Source organism: Falco rusticolus, chromosome 2 (assembly GCF_015220075.1).
Source record: "Falco rusticolus isolate bFalRus1 chromosome 2, bFalRus1.pri, whole genome shotgun sequence".
In the NCBI taxonomy this organism is placed as follows: domain Eukaryota; kingdom Metazoa; phylum Chordata; class Aves; order Falconiformes; family Falconidae; genus Falco; species Falco rusticolus.
Genome location: NC_051188.1, coordinates 17,576,083 through 17,600,169, shown reverse-complemented (window position 1 = coordinate 17,600,169; position 24,087 = coordinate 17,576,083). Strand labels below are relative to the sequence as shown.

Genomic DNA, 24,087 nt, shown 5'->3' with positions numbered 1-24,087 from the left:
AAGGCAGCTCTCTTGATGGTTTTAATCTTCAAGCGCTGTCTGAAAATGTTTCCGCTGTGGCCTGTGCTATTGTATTTGTTTCATTTTCTTTGGATTATTACTTATAGTCTTATCTACTCAAATACCATGTGACAAGGAAATGCATGTGTCCAGCTATGCTGAGTGAAAATGACAGTGCAGTAATAGCTGCGTTATTCTGACATGGTGGAAGAGCAGCAATTCCGTGTCAAATTCAGATTAAGAATGTTTGAGTGAAAGGTGGAATCCCTGTCTGATGTAGTTAAGACAAAGATGGGGCAAAGATTGAATTTAATAAAGTTTCAGATTACTTTTTCTGTCTTACACAGCTTTTTTGTTTGAATGAATGCAAATAGATAAATGGTTTTAGGGTTCTTTTAACACAGTCCCCTCCCCATGCAACCTCATTTGGAGGAATTATTTTAATAGTTTAAGTGCTTTCAAGTTTAATATCCATATCTGTAAGCAGGGGTTTTATTATTACAGAATGCTACGTTTCAGCCTTACCCATTCCCCCCATCGCCACAAGGGTTTCATTCCAGAACCAGTTGACATCATAGCAAGGTATCTCATCAATTTTTATGAGCTTTAGCTCTGTCTTCCAGTTTCCAGTGTTCAGGTAGGTGTGGTGATGTGTAAATCCCACAGGAACATTCAGCATTCTCACAGGGCTAGGGTGTGAGGGAAAGATACTGAAGCCTTTGAATTTTGTGGTTTACATTTTTAATTGAACTGATAAACTGGTGGGAAATCCGGTTACAAACAACTGAAAATGCTATTGGGTAGATATATTTTTATTTATTTATCAAGAAATGACTCCTTGCTAGAATACTGATGATAGAAAGAAAAATTATGGCAATGCAGAAGCCCAGATAGTTTACTTTAATACAGATAGGCCTGTTCATGCGGTGTATGTCATTCTAAGGTAATAACATAGCTTGTGTTTCACATGACCTTGTAAGGCGCCCTTTTGGTGCAAGATGTGCATCTGTTTTCTGTATTACTGTGCCAAACTGGGATCCACTGGAACTCTACAAAAGTTTGATTTTGCCAGGGGGTGGAAAAGAGGGAGGATGAATCTTTGCTGTGGTATGGTTGCATAATGGGTAGGTTTTAGTTGCACAGGATCCACGTTGATTGAGAACAGATTCCGATCTGAAGGACTTTGTAGTAGTAGTAGGTAAAAGCAGGAAGGGTAAAACTAATTGGTAAAGGTATACCTGGAGCAACTTCACTGTACCTTGGTGATCAGAGGGTGAGGCAGAGGAAGCTTTCCTGTCCTTTTCTCTCAATGAATAGGAGTCATTAAAATTATGGGAGATCCGGGAAGAGAGCTCAGATGGAACTGGGCAACAGCAGCACAAAACCAGAATGAACACTGAATTACTTAGCTTGGTTCTGATGCTGTGTTACTGAGAAATTAACTTCACATTTTAGACATAGCACTTTGTTTCCACAAACACCCTGGCTGTATGCAGTGGAACACCAAAACACTACGTGAAGGGAATGCTAAAGGCCTGACTAAGACCACATGGAGCCAAGGAGATTTGTCTGTCTTGCTGTGGCTGTGCTGGTGTCTTTTTTTTTTTTTTTTTTTTTGTGTGTGTGTGTGTTTGCTGGAATGTAATTTGGTTCCTTGAGGTTCTCGTGCTATTAGTTATAGCTGAGATGTTTCTCTGGGGAGCCACATAATTCCATTTCGCAGCTGAATTTCAGAGTTAGATGTCGTTTTCTTCATCAGTTGCTAATGTGCTGAATCAATCAGGTTTCCAGATACTTAAATGAACTAATTCTACCAGGTAGAGTTAGTTATAATGAAAACGTAGAAAGAAAATAGATAATGGTGGACAACATTGACCTGTCTTTACCTGTCTTCATTTAAGCTTGCAAGAAGATGTATTTCTTGCAGATTTGCAGCATCATTACGAAGCAAGTTATTTAGTGCCTTTTGGCTGCTAATAATCTGTTACAAACCACTGCATTAACTATATTTTATAAAACTTAGTTCAGCTACTCCTGGCTGAAACAGTGGACATGAAGGTGCCTAGGAATGCAAAGGAGTGGGACAGGATACCTGCTTGTGTTTTCCTGTTCCCAGGAAGCCAGTGCAGAGCTGCTTCAAACTCAGGCAAATCACAGGAGTTACATTTGTTTCTCCCTTCCCTTGTCCTCTTTTAGTCTTTGTTGGTATTTCCGTTAGTCTAAAGGTTTGCGTTACCCAGTGTGCCCTGAAGAGAGGGTGCTGTATGCCAGAATGATGACATGCTTTTGCCTCTTTCTTACGTTTTTGCTGGGGTTCTAGTTCTAGAGTTACAGGCCTCTGTACTAATACAGATTTCCTGACTTAAAACAGGAGTTAGATGTCAGTGTTTACCCAGATAAAATTAGTGCCTGAAATCCCTGTTAAAAATGTCAGTGGATTTTGGGCCCCAGTACATTGTCAGTGGCCACTTTGGACCTCCTGTGAGACATTGCCCACATCACAAAAAACAGTGAGAAGAGGGGCGGGGGTACCTGCCAAAAAGGCAAGGATGTGGGAATGGCTGCCTGGATTAAAATCTGAGAAGCTGACCTTCTTTGGAGAACTACTAAAAGGTGTAGAGCAACTTGCTAAGAGGTGGATTCAGCTGAATAGTCAGCCATGCTATTTGAGAATGTATGAGAAATCGGGGGTGGGGTTGGGGGTCCAGTAAGGAATTTTATTTGGAAAATTGGGAAAACAGGTGTAAGAAATGATTGAGAAGACTCGCAGATTATAAGAAGTAGGGAACCTTAAAAGTGTATACAGCTTGGCTCACCGAGAGATGTGCTAGATTCTGTTTGTGTTGGGCAGTGAACTGGTAGTGATTTATCTGCCTTGCTCCATTCTTCTAGAAGAGATGTCAGTAAGGACAGTAGCCTGTGCTGAGCATCAAAGTTAGAGATACAAACTGGCAAAACTTAAAGCATTACAGTTATATTTTGAGAATGTTTTAAAAATGTTTTGATTACACGTTTAATTCGAGAAAAATAAACCTGTTCTAAATGAAAACATTCCTTTGAAGTGTTTTCTGTAAATGGAGCTTCATCACATCAAAACTTTTATGTGCTTCAGAATGTAGAAATCAGTGAGTAACAGTATTGGGAAAAATTGAGTTTGGGGTCTCTGCCCCTTGCTGTAAATGTTTTCTATGCTTGTAAAAATCATTTATAAGCTCATTTTTCATCTGTAAGCTGGCATTGCACCACTGAAGTTAGCTGCATTTTGCTAGCTTATTGTTTTCTAACTGACTGTAACCAATGTGTTTTTAATGAATGCATGTTTCTTGTAAGCTACAAAATGCAGGAATGTGGTGATTATAATTCTTCTAAAAATATCATGTAGAGGTAGTTCTAGTAAGATGCTGAATTGGCTTAGCTTCAGCACCAACCATATCTATGGTGACTCCCTGTGTTCAGCATTTATGCATAGCACCTACTAGAATGTTTACATTTAAAACCACATATAAGTTTTAGCCTAATACACCTATTTTAGAGCAGCTGTACATTCAAAGTGATCCCTTTCAAAGTCTCCATTTTTACCGTGAAACCATCTTTTTGCCTTGGTTTTAGATTCACCTTATTATGAAGTCAGGCTTACTTATATTGTCATACTTAATTATTTGATATAATTTAGATGCAAATGAGGACTTCACATTCTGGCAGTCATGCCTTTGTTCTCGTTCTCAGTTCATTGGATTTCATCAACATACAGTGCAGTCCTTTTCAAGGTCATTTAGGGAGGGGAGGATTGAGTTCCGTTATCCATTTATCCATCCTGGTTTTACTATAGATGCACAGGGCCAAAGCAATTCTTTTGGGGAAAGCATGTTGTTAGTGGAAGTTGTAAGTATTCTTCTCCCTCCTTCTGCCAGCAGTGAACTTGGTCCTTTGAGTTTTATTAAATACTGCATGCTAATGTCTTAATTGCAACAGTAGTTGAGGGCACTGGTAATGAGGCATGGAATCTCTAACATGCAGGTTGTCAGCTAAATCCATTCCATGATGAGAGTAATTTAAAGACACTTCAGTTGCCTTCCAGCGTGAAGTTTGTTTACTTCCAAGTAAGCAAGAGTTTCCTTTTTTTATTCATAAATAACACTATTCACTCAGTGCTTTAGTAAACACAGAAACAAAGCCAAGGAATAAATGGGAAGACGGCAATGCTAGGATTGGTATTTTCAGGTCTGTTTAGAGCTAATTGGCAGGACAATATGTACATATTCATAATACTGGTTTTGTGGAGGATTATCTGGGGTTGTCAGGTTGGCATTTTCACAACTGTTTTATTTACTTTGGACCAAAAGTCAGGGACCTGACTAGAAAGCAGCTTTCAGAACATACTGCTGGAACATAATCCTTGTTTTCTTCAAAACTGTGATGGCAGACTGAACGCTGAAGTGATTTGAACTGATATAATGAAAAGTTATGATGGAAAATACATTTATTTTCATTAATTGTTGCAAAAGAGATTTTTAATTTTAGCAGTACTGTTGGCTCTGCTGGGTTGATTAACCAGAGCAAGTTATTTGCTATTCTCGCATCAAGGATATTTTAGTATTCTTGCTGTGTCAAATGCAATAAACCATGTCAGCAGTAATTATTAAGGATTCTGGATCAGTCCTCTGGTATCTACTTGTTGCTGATCATTGAAGAAAATAAATTCAATATTCTCATGCAAGCTGAGTTTCATATATGACTTGGTAGCAGGGCTTTGGTTTGAGTAGTCAATGTGTGCAGCAGACATGAAAATGAGGGTGGTGCTTGCCTCGCTTTATTTGTTCTTTCAGAAGGGTCTTCACCAGTTTGTATTTATTGCTTTTATGCAAACGCATAAAACCTCTTTTCTAGATGCTTTTTCTTACCATCTTGGACCTGGATACTGAGCAAGGTTCAAAGTAGAAAACCAGAAACATTTTATGAGTTGTCCTGAAATGGTTTATAGGGGTCACTTAATTTGGACTGTACAGAACCATGGAAAATTATGTTGTGCTTAAATTTGTGGATTGTGATACTGCAGATGAAGGGGACTGTACCTGAGCACTTCCTTACTTACACTGAAATGATGAAACCTGGGTGATTAGTGAAGCTGTGCGACATACTTCAGTGATGCCACCAAAGTCACCAGATTTCTGTTTATACTTGTAGATTCAGCTTTTGTGAGTTCAGTATTTGGCTGCTTCAGATGTTGTCAGGTTACAAATGCCAATTTGAAAGGAAAAGGAAGTACTGAGGTTAGGTCACCTCTGGTTTTGCTGGTTTGAAGTTACATTAGGAGCCAGTTTTGAAGAACAGTTAGGTTGAAACCTGTTCTGTCTTTAGCACCCTGACTTTGAACCAGCTTTAACGAGCTATCTAATGTCTGGTCTGCCATCTTTGTTTTAATTAAGCGTCACAGGTTTTTTCTTTTTATCTATAACTGAGGACCATATATCCCTCTTACTTAAGGCTATTTTCTCACACTTTCTCTTGTTTGTATTTTAAACTAAAATGTGTTACCTCTGTAGGAGACTGATCTATTACTGTAAGCAACAAGTGAAAATAATTTTCCAGTCTTGTAATTATCCTCTCACGAAAAGCTTAATGAAGCACTTTCTGTTGTAGGTTGGCTGTGATCACAGCAAAAACCTGGTGGATATTTGTGGAGAGAAAAATTTCCAGGCTTTTGTCTGTGATGCCCTGTCAGTGCCAATCCTCAGTGGTTCTTGTGATGCCTGCATCTCTATTGCTGTAATCCACCATTTCTCAACAGCAGTAAGTCACTCTTGTTTGTGCTCCACTGTACTGTTGTATTGCTGTGTAGAGTTACTAAAACTACAAAAAAACCCTGCTGGTTTGGGCTTATGAAACAAAAGGGGAAAACAAAATGGGGAGAAATCAAAGGTTTACATTTGCTAAAAGCAGTTGTAGGAGCAGAGTAAAGCTGTCGTGCTGCTGCTGCTTCTTAGACTTTCTCTTCACATTCCCCCTCTGCTTGTCAGGTGCCCTTGCACCTCCTGGCGCTTTGATCTAGGTGTTTGTGTGTTTGTGTTTTATTTTCATCTGCTTACAGTTAATGACACTGGAGAAGGGGCCTCTGCTTTGGGAGTCAAGAGGGATGTTACTTCCTGGCTCAGATCTTGATTGATTGTTTTTTTTTTTGTCTGTGCCTTCATTTTTTGCCTTTTTTTGTCTGCAGACAAAAGGGACATTACTTGCTAGTCTGCCTTATCTCTGGGCTGTGTAAGCTTCTCTTGGCAGGAACTGTGTGATTCTAACAAGCTTCTAGACCACGGAGCCATAATCTTAGGTGAGGCCCATTGGTCTCTCCATACCAGAAATACAGCAAATGTTTCCAAACCCAATATAAAAAAGTAGGAAGAAGTCTGTTTTGGAGAAGGCTGACATATCTTTGTTTGTGTGTCGGAAGACCTGTTTTTAAGCCGTAAATCTGACTCCTTCAGCTCAGACTTAGGGTGTGTATCATCAGGTATGGTAGATTTGAATTTGGGATTATAGATACTGAACAACCTTCTTGAAGAGGCATTTGTCATTTCCAGCTGGGCTCATACCGCACAGCACTGCTTTCAAATGGAAAGAGAATCATTCATGTTAGAAAAGAATTTTATGATTGAGTCTGACCACTAATCTAGCACTGCCAAGTCCACCACTAAACCATGTTCCTAAGCACCACAGCTACGTGTCTTTTAAATATCTTCAGGGGTGGTGGCTTGATCACCTCCCTGGGCAACCTGTTCCAATGCTTGACAACCCTTTTGGTGAAAAAAATCATGTTTCAGTGAGAATTGTGTTTAGGAAAATGTCTTGTCATAGTGATGGTCTATATTATAAATGAAAATGAATAGTGGAAAACAATTCCTCTGATGTTTATTGTATCTTGGGGAGAACAGGAAGAACAGGATGAATTGCTGCCATTCCATTGTCCTGTCTTTTTGGTTATGTATAAGCGCTTCCCACTTTTGCCTTTTCTTTACAGGAGCGGAGACTGGCTACTATCCGTGAACTAGTGCGGCTTCTAAGACCTGGTGGAACAGCACTCATTTATGTCTGGGCAATGGAACAAGAATACAAAAACCAGAAGTCTAAATACCTTAAGGAAAAGAATGGTAGTGAAGACAAAGAGGAGGAAATTGATAGTGGCACAGCCCAGAGACCACTTTGTGATCCAATGCCTGATAGCAGCAGCCAAGTCTTGGCACGTTCTGACCAACCCCTTAATGACTCCAAGGATGAAGGCTGTGATGCAAAGCCAGTAGCGGATTCCAGACTGCCTGTTCACACTAACCGAACCTCCTTTCACTCTCAAGATTTGCTGGTTCCCTGGCACTTGAAAGGTGGCACTAAAAAGAAAGGGGAAGGCGTTGATACAGTGCTGTTACCAGCTGGCTCCAAGGAATCACAAGAACTCAGCCCTGTTTTCCACCGCTATTACCATGTGTTCTGTGAAGGGGAGCTGGAAGCAGTGTGCAGAACCCTGGATTGCGTGAGGGTTCAAAAGAGTTACTATGATCAGGGAAACTGGTGTGTGGTTCTAGAAAAGTTGTAGCTTGTGATGTTTCCTCCACCATCTGTGGTGTTTTGTTTTTTTACAGCGTGAAAGGTATTTTTAATGCAGGCTGCAGCTATTACCTCTTTTAAAATAGCAGAATAAAGATTGTTTATTGAGTTAATAACAGTAATTAGCACTTTGTGTGTATGTTAACAAAATAATGGCCAAACTCAGATACTACCTCTGCAGAATGTTTATTTTAGTTTTGTGAATTACAGTGTAGAGAATTCGGTGGGGAAAATGCTGGCCATGGAAATCTGTAAGGCCATTGTTCATATTTTAAAGACGAAGGGCCTGGTTCTCCCTTCTCTTACACCAGTTCATGCCTCTCTACAGCCAATTGTAGTTGAGCTCTGGGCAGGAAGGATAGAGCTGTAAAGGACAGAGTTTTTCTGTAAAACTGTGGGTCAGGGAGCAGGGACCAATGGTATGTGAAGCAGTTTAGCTGAAGAGTTGAAATGTTGCTAGAAGTATGGTCCTGCCTATTTCAGTGTCTGTCAGCAGTCACAGATATTTCAGTTTGGAATTTACACTCTTGGTTGTGGTAATAATGATTTCCTCAAGGTGAACTGGAAAGCCAGTACAGATATCACAACCTTTTGCTCTTCCTTGACACTCAAGAACCCACAATTCGTGCTGTTACTCCCCAGATTTCTTTAGCTCTTCATTGTAGCGTTGTTAGAAAGCTCCTCTGAGGTGCGAGGTTGCCCAGTTGGAATACCCTGACAAGCTGTGCTAAACGCCTGCCTTACTGTGAGCGCAGGGCTCTGTGCCTGTAGGACCAGCGCTCATGGCACGGGGTAGCAGCTCAGATGCCCTTGGGGAAAAAAGACAGAAAAAAAGACTGAAGTGAAGGCAATAGTGGTGCAAATTTTCTGCAGGGTAGTTTCAACCCCTAGTTGTTGGTGGAACAGGTTCTGTTTATTGTATTACAGAAGAACAAAGAACTGGAGGGGAGGGGTACTGATGCTGGGCTGGCTGACTCACAGCAGCCATTGCTGCTATTGCCTCCAATGACTAGCACAATTTATTTAACACTGCTCTTGTACTATCAAAGGGGCATGCCACCTGCAGTGCGTTTCCAGAATTAAAATATAATGGACTGGCTTTTACAGGGTGAGTGGCTTTTGGTGCCTCTGGAAACAGGTACTGCTAGGCTGTGCCCTCGTTGCCCCTTTTCATTGACTCACTGCCTGTAGCTGTAGCAAGATCTGTGGTATAGGCAGGTGATAGCTGCTGTAACTAATGCCGTCTGAACAGAAGTGCCTGTCCTGAATCATGTGGGGACTTTGAAGACAGCTGTGTGCCCTTGGCCTACTCCTGCCTGCTTCAGATTTGCAGGTTAAAGGCTGCTGTGCCAGCAGCCTGCTCCCAATCACCATTTCTCCTAGGCTCTGCCATTTTCTCCCCAGCATATACTGGAGAAAATCTGAGGGGAATGACAGTGGTAAAGAGAGGAGCTTACTGCCACCACGGTTCACCTGTGCCTTGCTTGCCACTTGCTTCCAAAGAGCCCTGGGGGAAGAAGATCTCATTCCTCAGCTGCACATGTTGTCTGTGTAGGGACAGCCCTGTCCTACCTGATTTATTTTCTTTGGGCCACAAGGAGGCATATCCACGGCAGATGAGCCTTCTGGGGCGTGTTCAGGAGTTGGTTTGCACACACTCAGTAAATACTGTATAGCTGGGAAGTGTTGGACTTGCCATACTTAGGTGGTTTGGCTCTTTGGTTTTGTGGCAGCTGGTGAATTTATGCAGGAGGATCCTTCCCTTCTTGATAACATCTCTGGTCAGGCATGGCTGTCCAGAGCTAGTGATGTGAGCAGGCCCTCGTGTCAGGGGAGACAGTGCTGGAAAGTGAAGTACTGACACTGGTTCTGAATTGTGCAGTTTCTATCAGGAGAGCAGCTCAGTGAACAGTGCTCTGGGTGTGCAGGCACACAGGGGAAGGCAGTTGTCAATCCAAGCCTTGATTTAGGCAAGGAAGTCCAAGATGGGAAGCAGAAACAGAGTCCAAAGAGTGAAGTGCTTGATGCCATAGGCAGAGATGGAAATGTCATCCATTCCCTGGCTGTGTTACAGAACCAGGCTGCCTCCCTAATCTGAAAGCATTTATGTAGAAAACCGGTCATTTTCCACCTCCAGACAACTGCCTTCTCCCTGCCCTTGCCCAGCATGGGGCTTCCCCATGCTGTCAGGGTGAGGGGCTCATCATGGGTCTTGCAGTCAGTATGGAAGTTCCCATAGACTAAAGTGTAGCTCACAGGCAGCGATCGCGTGTTTGATATTCGGTAGGGCTGGTACCTGCTCTCTGGCTCTGCTTTTTGCTCTTCCTTTGCTCGTTGTTTGTCTCTTACTGATAGTTCTTGCTGTTTCCGATTTTCTTCCTCTTCCTTTGGCCTAGACAGCAACTTGCTTGTGCTTGGCCTTGCTTCTGCTCACAGCTGCAGCATGGAGGGTGGCTCTGGGAAGATGTGCTGGAGGGTGTATGCTGATATTTATTATGAGTAAATGGTGACACTGAGTAATATATTTTCAAGATAAGAAAACTCAAGGAAGCAAATCAGCTGTGAGACTTGGGTTGTTATTTTACTTGTTATTATGTACTGCTGAGAAACCTGCCTACCAGTTAAGAGTGCATGGTGTTTTGCAGGGGTACCTCGGCACGTGCGTTCCCCTCTGGGACGCTTCCTAGAAAGTGGCATTTCTTCCTGGGGACTGGTGTTTGGAAGGGCCATGCATGACACTGTTTTGCATCCAGGCCCCCAAGCTGGCTTCAGTACTGGGACGCAGTGTTTGGGTGCAGCAGTGCACCCAGTTCCCAGGTGGGCTGTGGGACCGGAGCTAGCCCAGATGGCTCCCTGGCACTGTGCCACACAGTGTCATCGTGTCACTGGTGACACAGGGCAGGGACAGCTTTTGCTGTGTGTCTGTGCAGTGACTAAACTGGCCTGCCTATTATTTCTGATTACTGTGGATTACATTCATGTAGAAGAAGTTGGGAGGGCTGCATCTCTTAATGCTCTTTATCTGCATGGCCATGTGTGTGTTGGTGCCTGGATTCCTGCTGAGCACCCAGCAGCTGCTGTTACATTTGCCCCTAGGTGCATTTTCTGTAAGGATATGCCATGTGCTGGCAAGAAACACTAGCCCTCTTGAAACACTCTGAAGTGTTGCTATATCTTGATTTTGAGACAAATTAGGAATCAGGTCTGCAGTAGTACTTGATTAGTCGATGTGCTCTTGCTCTAACTGGAGAGAGCTCAGAGGTGCTGTCTTCAAATGAACCACTGGCTTTGAGCTGGGCATGGAGTTAAGCATTGTTCTAACCTAGGGCTCGAATGCACCAAGTAGACTTAAAACCTGAACAGTCAAACGTGGACTTCATTTAACGAAGTGTTCTGTTTTTCTCAGGCCCTGTGGCTCCCCCAGAGCCCTGCTGCTTCGCTTTGCTTCCCCAGCAGAAGCAGCATTAGGCATTTCTTGGCTGCCAAGGCTGCGTAACATAATTTCTTGAGGTCAGATTCTCTCTTCCACCACTTCTACGATGAACCACGTGGGCTGTCTGGGAGAAGAGTCAGACTTTGCTGTCAGCCTTCAGATACCACCAGTAATTCTGCTGCAAGGTATTTCTTTCAGACGACTGCTTTTAGCTAGGTCACAGCAGCATTCCCCATCTGTTTCACCCTGACCCAGAGCAGAAAGTGTTGTTTTCCCTGTCCCAGGCAGCCTGGTGATGATGGGTCTCAGCTGGTCCTGGTTCTGCAAGGAGGTTCTGGCATGAGGAACGCCAGCTTGGACAGCGCTGATGTATGGGTTGAACATGCAGTACATAACTCATTACCAGAGAGGTTTTCCTGGCATTCCCGAGGGCTGTGAGCCGGAGGCCAGTCCCAGGAGCACATCAGCTCTTCAAAGACATTAGAAGAGACTGCCTGACTTTAATCAGGGAAATATTTCATAACATTTCCAGACCTTGACATCCTCTGAGGCCTGGAAATGTTATGAAGTATTTCTCTGATTAAAGTCAGGCAGTCTCTTCAGATGCTTGGAGAGGAATCAAGTGGTGAAGGAGAAAAATGATAAGTGGGGACGGCATATAGATGTTAACAAATGTATTGTAGAGGTTTATTGAGGAGCTCATTACAACACAGAATTATGTGCCACCACAGGTGCCCTCTGTAGTACTCGCTTGCCTCTTTTTGCCTCCTGGAAGTGTAATGAGCTGAAACTCTTTAAGGTCAGTAGTTGGATTTAAATGTTACAGGTTTCATGGTGCAGTGGTTTTCATAATAACTATGTTCCTTTTTTGGCCTTATTTAAATAACAAATGTGCATAAATGGTTATTCATTTGCAGCCTAGAAGATAAAGGGAAAGCAGCGCTCCATGTGGGTGTGACCTGTGCTGTGAATGCCAATGCCTCTCCTGCAGCAGTCCTCCCCCGTGTCCCAGCCATCCTGAAAGTGTACCTGGGAGTAGGGAGGTGGGAATTTCTGCTCTTGCCCAGATAACCCATGGTTTAGCTCTAGGCACATGCAGGCAAATGTCTGGTGGTGTGACCAGAGGTGGCTGTTTGTTTTGGGGGTCGCTGTCCCCCTTGTTCCCAGTCTCCTGTTCCAGGGACCACCAGGCCACCCCATCTGATCCTGCATCAGACAGACCTGTCTACTGATGTGTTGTACTGTCCTGTCCTGGCAAAGCAAGTGCTTCTCAGCATTTGCGGGCTTAAAGCAAAGTGTACAATGATGTGATTTATTGTCCCAGGGGCAGACAAAAATGACACCTGCAAAGCATCGAAGGTTTCTCATAACTTCATAGAGGTCCTTCAGACTGACATCCTGGTGCAGCGATGCCAGTGGCAAAACTCCCCCGGGCCTTGAGACGCAGGATTTCCCTGGAAGTGCTCAATTTAAGCTTAGTAGGGAGAGGCTTAGAACAGTAGATGACAAGGGTCAATATGCTGGCTGTGTTGTTTTGCTGAGATCTGTGAAAAGCTGCATGGGGACCACAGCTTCTCTTCAGAGAGCTTGAAGGACTGGCCTCGGCACAGTGAGCAGAAGAGTACAAGAGCATTTGTACTGTTCCTCAAGGCGGTATGAAGTCAGCATAGAGGAGGCAATCTTCCCTGTTGTGGAACTTCTCCAACAATTTTAGTATGATGGAAGAGTTGTTGATAGACTTATGTATCAGTCCTTGATCAAAGCATCAAAATCTACTTGAGAACTTCTTTCTGGTGAAGCTTCCAAATGATCATTCCAAGAGAATATTTAGGTCTTTCCTGACCAACAGAAGTCTCAAAATTGCTACTTGCCTGGGGTTTTTTTTTTCTGTTTAGTATTTTATTTGTTTTTTTCAGAAGTGTTTCTCTATTTTTAGTGGAGTTTGTCATGATGTGTATTTTTGTGTGCACAACAACTTCCAACATTATTTTATTGAAATTTATGATGAAAGATTTGTGGATGTGTTTAGTGAAATTCTGCATGTGGAAAAAAATGCCATTTCCATATGCAAGAAGCAATACAAAAAACTTTCAACTTTCATTTTAAGTAAATTGCTTGTTTATCAAACATGAAAATAAAAAGCCAGTACAGAAAAATCCCAAGTATTCTCCCTCATGGCAAGCCATGCTTCAGCCATTGGACTGGCTGGTTAGTCTGTTTTTTCCCACTTCATGTGAATCTGGGAGGGTTCTCAATGGGCAGCCCACAAATTTCCCTTGTTACTGGGGTTCATATTTCTGCAACTTCCGAAAATGGAGTTTGGTTAACTTTTCTGCCTTGTCTTCTGTATGGTTAACAGTATGTACTGTCTTGTCCCCTTATTTCTCTTCTTTGCAGTGATGCATAGAAAACACTGGAGCAGTGTGCTTATGAATAGCTACTGCCTGTCCCCCAGCCAGATGACTCTTTGCTCCCCTTGTCTGTATCCCTATTTCCTTCTGCCTTATTTTGTACGTTGTCTCAGGCATGTGCTCTTTGTGTAGTGCGAGTGCCGCTAGCTACTCCTCTGCAGCTGTATTTCATATAGAGTTTGGTTCCATAGGTGTGTTCCTCACCAGCAGATGAGATGGGTCTTCTCTTAAGCTGCAGGTCCCATTTCTCAGCTGTGCTGAAAACTCTGAGATGGCTGCATGGAGAAAAAGTTACATGAGATACATGATTTGTAGGAGAAAAGAGACCTGAGACAAATGAGATTGCCCCAGCTCAGGGTTCTTCCATGGACCCGTGCAGGTCTTTACGGAGGGTCCAGATGGCAGGAGATGGTATTTGACCCCCTCTCAAGCTTTTGTTTTGTCTAATCTCTCTTTACAAGTATATTGACATGTTTATAATAATCTTTTTGAAGAAGTGACAGCTAAATTACAAACCATCAAGACAGAGAATTCACACATTGCTGTGTTAGCAAACAGCATTCTAATTTTTTTCTTGTGGAAAAGCTATTGCGTGGTAGGAAATGTTTTGAAGCAGGATGAGGATTTAGGATGATGTGCAGTTCAGAAGAATTTGCCCACATATTCAGCCTTTAATCTTGCAAACCATCAGTCTGCTCTTGGCAGACAGAGTAATAAATCTGTATGAGAGATGCAGGTACTTGGGTCAAGGTCTTTTCTCCCCATTTATGTACTCAGAGCAGTGTTGCAGGTACAGGAACAAAATGTCTAGAGCTAAGGATAAGTCATCCGCGTTGCAGATACACTGCAGACTTGTTCAAAGGGGCAGTATTTTAGTGAGGGTTTGACAAACAGAGCTCTAGTCTGATGCTGATGTAGAGAGAAGCCAGTGGTAGTTCATGTTGAAAATAAAGGATCTCCTGGGTAGAATGACACTTTTTATACTGTGTGTGCATGATGGGTCTAAATCAGGCCTGGCTGCTGGTACAGGGTGCATCTCTCTAACCTGAACAGAGCCAGGTCTCTTGTATCTGTCCATGCTATGGCTGATTCATGATTTGATGCAGACAAGCCTGAGATATCTGTGAGCTTCGAGGAAGCTGAAGACACCTGCTTTGGTGTTCTTATGGGCACAGCCATGGCCTCAGCTCTCTGCGGCTCAGGCAAATCATAGGAAGTCAGTTCCTCTAAAATTATTCTGTGCCAAACTTGTAGGTAACTGAGCTCAACAGCTGAATTTACAATCCTGCATATCCTTTTGTGCTCCCTCTGACTCAGAGGCATGGTTTCAACATGAGGGGTGGTGGATAGGCAGAGTATACTAGATCAAGATGAGTGTTTACGGTCAAGACCTCTTGGGAGCTCTTGACGTGGGAGCTGTCTCCTGGCATGTATTTCTACAGCATCACACATAGTGACAACAGAAGTGGACCACACTTCACAGGAGGGGCTTAGTCCTGTGGAGCTGTGATGAGGACGCCTTGAGAAAGGGCCACCTCCTGAGGCTCAGACACAGCTTTGAAATGTAGATAGGAGGCAGGTGAAGAGCTGCTTAGTGATGGGAATACACAAAGCAGAACTGCAAGTACCTTGTGCAAATGCTTAGGCCTACAAGGCTATTGTGTGGGAAGTTTTCTCATTGCGATTTTAGATGTGCGATTTTAGATGTGCGTTACTTTATTTTGGGCTGTCTCCACCTTCCCTGTTTCCATGCTGCTAGCAACTGCATGTTGCACTGTGATTCCTAACAGGACAGCTTGTTCCTTTCAGGGTCGGGTGTCCTTGGACCAGCTTTTGTTTTGTTTCAGTTGGAGGTGGTCAAATGAAAGGCCCCAGAAATCACACTTGGGCTCTGGAGTGGCTGTGAAAAAAAGGCTTTAGAAGAAGGAGCACATCATATTTCAAAACTTACAGAAGGAAAGGGCATGGGTATGAGGGCTCTGTGGAGTTGCTTTGCTATGATGTTTTCTGTTTAAGCGTTGACAGGGAGGAGGACCTGCAGTATTGTGCATGGAGAGCTGCGCTTTTTTGAGCTTGCCGGAGAGCTGCCCAGTCTGCGTGGGGCTGTGGGGAAAACCACTGTGCCAGTGTCTGTGCAGAGATACAGAAATATAGTAGATATTTTTGTGATGCTTCTGTCTCTGCTTGGAGTCAGGTGGTCAAGAGGGATGTTTGCTCACTTTCCAGCTGTACAGGGATGCAGTACAACAGAAGGGGCAGGACTGCTGTGATTCCTTGAAAATGAAGCAGCTTGTAGAGAGGGGCTCCCAGCACGGTTTGTTAGCTCAGTGGTCTGAGAGTGACTCTGAGACAAGGACTTGCCTGCAGGATTGCATCTTGGATTTTCCTGGAATATTTTAAAGACTGAGCTTGCAGCTGAAGTGGTCAGGGAAGTGGTGTGCTGCTATCGGTGGGAATCCTTTACACGTTTTGTGAAGGGGAGGACTTGCCTCCAGGTGTGGAAGGAAAAATAGAGTAGTGGAATTTGGAAAGATAACTCCCGCTACTGCTAGGTCATCTGACTTCAGTACTTGAGTTGCTTTGTTCGCTGGTGTTAAGGGGTCATGAACAGATGTGCCCAACAGGAACGGGTCAAGTTTAGCAAAGTCAAATGCAAAGTCCAGTTCCTGGGGCAGAACAACCCATGCGTTGGCACAGGTGAGAGACTGACTGGCTAAGTGGTATTTCTGCAGAAGAGAAGCCAGGTTGCTGGCTGACAACAAGCTGAACATGTGTCAGTCCTGGGACACGGCCCAGAGAGCTTGTGCAGTCTCTGTCCTTGGAGATTTTGAAAATTCAGCGGGCCAAAGGGCTGAGCAACTTGATTGGACTTCGAAATTTGTTGAGTGAAGTTGGACTATGTGAGCTCTCAAGGTCCTTTCCAACCCAAATTGTTCTGTGACCACAACTAACCTCCAGTTTTTCCTTGATATTTTTCCTCTGACCTTTGCCAGCAAATTGCTGACCTGTGTGGTTCCCTCACTGCTCCCTCTGTCTCCACATCCTCTGCTTCAGACTGAGAGTCCTCCAGTGTCTGTGCTGCCGGCATGGCCACACTGGCTGTTTGCTGCAGCAGGGAGGGGACAGCACAGGCAGCAGCAGAATGGGGCCAAGAGCTTCCTCTGCTGTTCATGGTCTGATTCCCTGCAAAGGTCCTTCCCTGCTGCAGGGGACAGGTGCTGGCAGTCCAGCAGAGGACCAGAGTTTGAAGGGGATTGTTCTGAAGTCAAGGAAAAGGAAGAGAAATGTCATGGAGCAGTGGGAGGGAAGAGGTGACGCCTTCTCTGTTTGCTTCTCTCCCTTTATACTCACCTGCTGTCACATTCCAAGCCTCTGGAACAGGTAGGCATGGGTGACATGCACTGTGCAAAGCAGTAGAGCTTGCTGCAGTTTCGTTCTGCCCCTCATCATTGCATTTTTCTCATGTGGAAAGGCATCCAGACTTAAAAACTGTAGAAAGAAATGGCCACTTCTAATATTGCTAAATGCATCTTTCTCTGAAATTAATTCACAAGGGTAAAGCCAGCAACTTCTGGTTTTACCTGGATCTCTCTAATTTCCTATGGGTGTAAATGCCTGTGATAGCCCTTGTTGCAGGGGAATTTCACCCAGTACCTTGTCGAAGTGCTTGGGGTTGGCTTGGATGCCACCAGGCTGGACCTGTGTGCCTCTAGGTTCCCCCTAGACTGAGGAGGCTGATTTGTAGTAGGGCTGTAAGCAAGCCCTCCGCTGGCCCTAAAATCACCAAGCCCCAAAGCAGCTCTGTGTTAGTGCAGCCAGCACGTGTATGCGGTGAAGCAGCTTCCCAGAAAGTGCAGGATCTGCCTCAGCCAGGCAGCTGCCGTGCTAATCCTTCTGCCAAGTCAGGCAGGTAGGTTTGAGACCAGCCTGGCACCGCCTTCTGCCCAAGACTGCCATCCGCAGTGCTCTGCCAGACGCCTTCTGCCTGATCTAACCCCAGGAGAGGGAAAACAGCTCAAAATACCACAGGAAGGAGATGTCCCATATGGCACTGCTAGATGTCTGTGTCTCAAGCTCGGGGTCAAGATACCATGTGAATTCAGCCCTCTGCTATGTCTTTAGGAAGCGTGGCCATTTGCTGTGGGCCACCAGGGTTGTGCTGCGTCTCTGGAGGTGGCTGGTTCAGGACTTGGTCTTCACAGTTTTTCTGCAGGGACATGTGGTAGTTCAGGTAACAGGGCTACAGACTTTGCAAAGGTTTCTTGACCCCCATGTTATGTTGAATGACATGAACCTTTCACTGAACAGCACTTTTTCAGAATTTAGGGCAAAGTCCTCTGGAATGTCCTCTGACAGGAAAAGCTTGCATGGTTTTCTTCTCTACAGAAACATGTCTGTTTCTGTGCAGACAGAACCAGCCTGCTGTGCTGGACAAACACATCCCCTCTCATTCCCAATACCTGATCTGAATTGTGTTCAAGGCCAGGTTGAATGGAGCTTTGAGCAACCTCGTCTAGTGGAAGATGTCCCTGCCCGTGGCAGGGATGTCAGAACTAGATGATCTTTAAATCCCTTCCAACCCAAACCTTTCTATGATTACAAATTCTTCCATTACGATTTGATTCCTTGTTTTGCTTCTGAGGTGACTCTAGTACTCCTGTCCCACTGCAGGAAAGCTGCAACAAAACTGCTTTCCTTCTGTTTCATCCCATTTGTCTGGGTCTGGTGTGTGTGCCCGTCCCATTTGTCTGGGTCTGGTGTGTGTGCCCGCTGATGACCATCAGTTACTGCGTCCTTCAAACAGACGCAGTGGTGCTGCCCTCCAGAAAGAGTAAAGCCACCAGGACAATGGTTAAACATACAATGGATTTTTAGAGCTTAGAATCTGCATGGTGTCGTGTTCCCCAGACCCTCCTTGTTACCACCCAAACAAATGAGGGGACAGCAAAGAACTTGGCATTTACGTCATCTAATACAGACTTCAGGTTTTGTAGACTAAGGTAAAAACTTTCAGTGGGTGTTTGTGTGCCTTTGTTTTTCTTAAATGGTTAGAGGAAACATCTCTGGCAATTCTTACCAGGTGTGTTTACAAGATGCTGTGTCAAAAGTTACTGTCACTTCTGGATGCTGTCAACTGAACTAGACTTAGCACTTTGCATTGCAGCTCCTTGCTTCAGCGGTGTGATGGGTCTCTGTGCCGTTTCAGGGAGATTCAAAGAAAGAAATGGAAGTTGGTCAACTACGTGCTTGGGTTTTAACTTAGGCATGTGGTTGTAGATCCTTTTTTAAAATTCTTCAGGTTGCTGATGCTTACTTTCTTGTACAATCCCCACTGGGGGTATGTTTTATTTTTTAAAGACTGTCTTTGAATAGAGAATAAGGAATGGACAAAGATTCTGCTAGTCTGACTTAGTTTTACTTTCTGAAGTGCAGCGGAGGATTGTGTTGCTGCAACTTGAGGGTGAAAGAGATAAAAGAAGGTAGTTTTATGCTATATTACTCTGCTCTTTCCATCCCCTTTTCTTTATTCTTAAAGGGCTATTTTAATCAAAGAATCGCAAGATTGCTACAAAGCCATGATCTCCAAATGTCACTGTCTTATGGCTGTAAAAACGAATAAGTCATTTGTTGCAGCCAGTACTGTACTTTGCTTTTCCTCCCTGTCCAACCTGGACTGCAGTGACCATGGGGTTTTGTGCCTGCGAGCTGGTCTGCGCGATCCTGTGGCCAGCCTGTTCTGTCTGCAAAGCCACAGCTGGGGGGAGTTGGTGCTAAATTGTCCTGGTTAGCAGGAGTTTTGGTAATGCAGACATGCAGCCTATCCCTCTGAACTTCCCCACATCCCTGCTCTATGGAAACTCATAGGACAGCCAAGGATTCTCCTCTTCTGTTGCAGTTCTGGACTATTTATAAAATCAGGTTTTAGGATCTCTCAATACCAGAACATTTCAATACAGCTTCAGTGAGCATTGGAGATCTCTGCCATTTAACACAGAAAAGGCTCCAGTGACACGTCCTGATGCTGTCCAGAATATGGACTAAGAGTGTGTCCAGCACCGACACATCTCCCACGAGCCTGGGCAGCTGGGTGTAGAGAAATCATGGTTCTGGTCACAAAAGAGAGGATTTCTTTCCAGCAGCTTGGCAACGACACATGATGTAGCAGTATCCCTCACAGCTGACCCCCCCCTTAGATCTTTGTTGTGTTGAAAGGCATGCCCATCTCAGGCTGATTGCTATATAATACGGTAAGCTTATAAAGGCTGGGTATCACTTGATCAGCTGTCCATGTGAGATCCTAGAGAAAGCAAAGAAAGGTGGGGAAGGGGGGTACTAATTGATAGACCCTATAGGAAAATAATTTGAAAGAGGAAACGGCAGAGAAATTGTTTCACATACTGTTAGTAGCGAGGTTCTTGTGCTGGGAGAATATGAAAGAGAAGTAATAGGCTCAGGTAGGAGGAATAATGACAAGTGGAAGGTTAAGAGTAGGCAGGCTTGTTTAAAGAAGCTGCAGAGGCACCCTCAAAAATTGCTAAGCAATGGAGTCACTGAGGTGGAAATATCTCAAGTGTTGTCCTAAGTGTAATGGGCACTTTGTGCTTGAGAAGCTGCAAGTCAGAAATTCGAAAGGAGCATGGTCAGGATTGGTCGGGGCATGAAGAGTGATGCTGAACATACATTAGTGGTCTCTTCTTGCCCAACATAGTGTAGCAAAGCTGGGGAGATAGCGGTGGAAAAGGAGATGGAGAACTGAGTCAGCGACGGGAATGAAACTTGTGTAGCTGGGAAGGTAGAAATAGGAGAACAATGCAAATGTCGTCTGCGGGATGTTACTAAGTACCCAAGGGTCAGGCATGGGATCATAGGAAGAATCAGGTTGGAAGGTATGTCAGGAGCATTGTAGTCAGACTTAATGCTCAAACCAGGCTTAAATTCAAAGTTAGAGCAAGATGTTCAGGGCTTTATCCAAATAACTTTTTTTCAAAGATTTTTTCAAAAGTTGTGATACTATTAGTTCTGTGGGCATTTCTCCACTAACCTTGGTGCAGGCCAAGGAGGTAGTCTTGCTAGTGCTATCATTAAAAAAACTTCTTCCATGGAGGCCTTTGTTTTACCAGTTACTGACATAATCCATGCAGCTCAGAGGAAGCATGTTCTGTTACACTGCTGTATATCCTGAAGGGCAGCTGGTGTGGGCGTCATGAAAATGTTCCTGTTCCCTTGTCTGAAGAAGAGAATGGACTGTAATAACTTGGTGTTAGCTATCTACATTGAATTCACCCTTAACTCAAACAGCATTAAGGGAGGGGGAAAAAAAAGTGTGTTTTTATAAAATCTAGACAATGAAGATATTAATGCCAGAAAGAAGAAACCATGCTCGATGTGCTTCCCTGAACTCAAACCTGAAAGATTTCTGTCCTTTTATCTTGGAAGTGTTTACCTCACCCACATGACCATGAACCACTTGAGTTCTGAGTTTTCTTTTTGAGGAAAGAACTGTGAAGAGCAGTCCTAACTTTTATGCCCCAAATCTTACTTGGGACTTGCTTTGGTCTTCATTGAAATAATTTCCCTCCCTGAACTCACTGAACTTTTATCTTTTTTATTTCCCTAACTTTTAACATTTGTTCCTCAGTCTTTCTTCATGCCTTGGAAAATGGTGATGTCCTGTCCTTATGTAAGGACTAAGCATCTCCTTCCCTTGACCGAACCATTATGAATATGAAACTTTTCCATGTGCTGAACCTTCTGGTCCATATAAATCCAAATACAGATGTGCTTTATATGTTCAAGTGAGATTAAAGTGTGCATCTTGCTAGTGGCTTTTGGCTGAGGGAGTTGATTTCCATCACATCCATGTTGATACTGGATATAAGGTAACTAACGCACATTTCAGTCTTTGAGGGCTGTAAGGCAATGTAGGTTTAACATACTAGGAGGTGGAAAAGCAGAGATTATAACAACAGGTTATGGGGAAAAGCTGGGTGAATAGAAACTACGGCTTAATAGAGCATGACAAACGAGAGTGGAGGCTAATAGTGATCAGTTGGCATGATCCCAGTGGGAACAATTAAATGTCTATCAGAGATATTAAATATAGGCTAGAAAAACAGCTATCAGTCTGAGTGATAGCAAGCTGCTGGTGTGCATACAGGATGAAGAGAACTTCTGAAAATGCTCCATATAAAGTGAACAGCGATAAGCACGTTTGGGGAACTGTGTGCCAGAAACTAATGTCATGCAGCTGTCACTGCATACAGCAAACGTTCTGAATTGTACAAAGTATTCCCCTGACAGTATGGGAAATACTGGGTGGATGGGTAGCAATCCCAAACACTTACATTATGAGAGATTTAGAGTGATAACATTTTCCATATGTTACAAGATTTTCAGATTTACCAGAATCTGGGCACGTTTTAGTCTCAGAATTACAGTTCAGATATGTTAGACCTGTAAATATCACAGAAACCATTTCCATTTGCAAAGGGAAAATGGTAACATTTGTCTAGAAATACTGAAGAAGATTAAGAGTTACTGTCTCTAGCGTGCTTCGTTTTGTGTATACTTCTGCTACTACAATTAAGGATTTCTTTATCACTTTCTGTGTGTCACTGGTTTTCTGTAATTTATTGGGGAGAAAAGAGGTAAAGACATTTCATTCATCATTGCAGATCTCTTCTATGTGTGTTAATGTGCTTTATAAGAAGTGATTACACTGACAGCAGCAGCATTTGGACCCTAATGTATTATGCAAATAACTTGCCCTGTGTTACTTAATATGTGTCCTCCTGGGGCATAATCAGAATTGCATGGCTTTGTCCAGACTGTTCTGAAAGGCCATACCTGCCATCTCAAGTGGCCACAAATGAATCATTTTCCTTATGTTGCCTGCTGCCTTCACCAGCTGTTTGCTACAGAGATGCTTGTTGAATGCAGACAGCTTGTGCCTGTGCTTGATGGTGCTCTTGGCCACAAGGTAGGTACAGATTTCTAGGCTGAGCCACCTCACCTGACTTTAAAAGGCGTCGATATTGCTGTGTACATCTCCGGTCAACAGAAACCACTTTGAATAGTTACCAGAGAAAAATAGGCATTTTATGTTATTTATCTGACTTTGTTTCATATAAAATATTCAATATGTCTCTTGTCAGATGGTTACAAAATTGAGACTTTTTCTTAGCCAAGATTTTGATGCCTCATCTTCACTGACATTCATTTTACCTTTGAGAATGCCAGCTGTTCCTCTTTTGAAATCTCATCTTCCCTTTGCTCCTGTGATGCTGCTCTTCCTTGAGTTTCCTGCATTTCTGATCACTCTGTGCATGTCCTTGAGTGAGTTTTCCTTCCCTCCTGGTAGACTCCATAAGGCTCTGCCCTTGTTCCTCTTTTCTCCGTATTTTGATGTAGTGTCATCCACAAATACAAAATGAATTATCATTGGTATGCAGACAGGCTGCAAGTCAAACTCTCCATTCCAGACCTGTTTCCTTATGACAGATTAAAATTATGACTCTTTCCCTTGGCTATCCGGCAGATACAACTGACTGTGGCTAAAATGAAGTTTGTTAGCCTTTCTCCAGCTGTAGGTGTTATGGCTTGTTTGCCGCAACATTTATTTTCCTTTGTCTTCAGCAGCGTAATTTTACCATATAGATATGGTTCGAGCTGGTGTGCTACTGCAGAGGTTGTCTTCCCAGCTTCTCACTTTCACTGTCTTGCCCCTCTCATTGCGTTCTTCGACTTACCCTCTGTTTGTTACATCCTGGGTATTTTCCCATTGCTTTCAAGGTCTTTGAGATGTATCGTGAACAAATGTTTAGTGAAGGCTAAAGGAGATCATAAAAAGTCCTGCAAGTGTGGGAAGAAAAAAAATAATAAAGTGTATGTGTGTCCTGGTTTCAGCTGGGATAGTTAATTTTCTTCTTAGTAGCTGGTGCGGTGCTGTGGTTTGGATTTGGTGTGAGAACAACGTTGATAGCAGCAAGTAGAAACATCAGTGTGCTAAGTAATGTTTATATTAAGTCAAGAACTTTTCAGTTTCTCAGGCCCTGCCAGCAAGAAGGTTGGAGGGGCACAAGAAATCTGGGAGGGGACACAGCCAGGACAGCTGACCCGCACTAGCCAAAGAGGTGTTCCATACCCTGGGACCTCATGCTTGGTAAGTAAGCTGAGGGGGATTGCCAGGGCCTGCCGATCATTGCTGGGGGACTGGGTGGGCATCGGTCAGTGGGTGGTGAGCAGCTGTGTTGTGCATCTCTTGTTTTCTGTTCTCCCTTCCCTTTGGATTTCATTCCTCTCCCCTTCTCCCTTTTCCTTATGACTGTTATTATAATTATTACTATTGGTCTTTTATTTTTACTTTGTTTCAGTTATTAGATTTTTCTTATCTCAACCCTCGAGTTTTAAATTTCTTTCTGATTCTTCTCCCCATTCCTCTGGGTGAGGGGGGAGTGAGCGAGCGGCTGCATGGTACATAGCGGCTGGGGTTGAACCACGACCATGTGATGCAGTGGCCAGCAATACCAGCCTTCTGCGTCTAAGCCTTCCAGGGGTGCTCCTGTTCTTGCCTATCGTGTGTGTGTGTCTGCACACAGGACCCTAGATGAGGATGATGGGCTCCTCTAAGCTCATCTGATCCCTGCTTTA

General features: G+C 43.7%; 1 protein-coding gene across 4 annotated transcripts in view; it reads left to right on the top strand.

Moving 5' to 3' along the window:
- The window catches only part of ALKBH8 (alkB homolog 8, tRNA methyltransferase), a 49,920-nt gene extending 42,205 nt beyond the window's left edge, over positions 1-7,715 (top strand). For all 4 annotated transcript variants that reach the window (XM_037375870.1, XM_037375869.1, XM_037375871.1 and 1 more), the window contains exons 11-12: positions 5,641-5,790; positions 7,013-7,715. In XM_037375870.1, coding sequence (XP_037231767.1) covers positions 5,641-5,790; positions 7,013-7,582 — 720 coding nt within the window. In that variant the 3' untranslated portion in view covers positions 7,583-7,715. The remainder of the gene's footprint in view (positions 1-5,640; positions 5,791-7,012) is intronic.
- Positions 7,716-24,087: the final 16,372 nt, after the last annotated feature.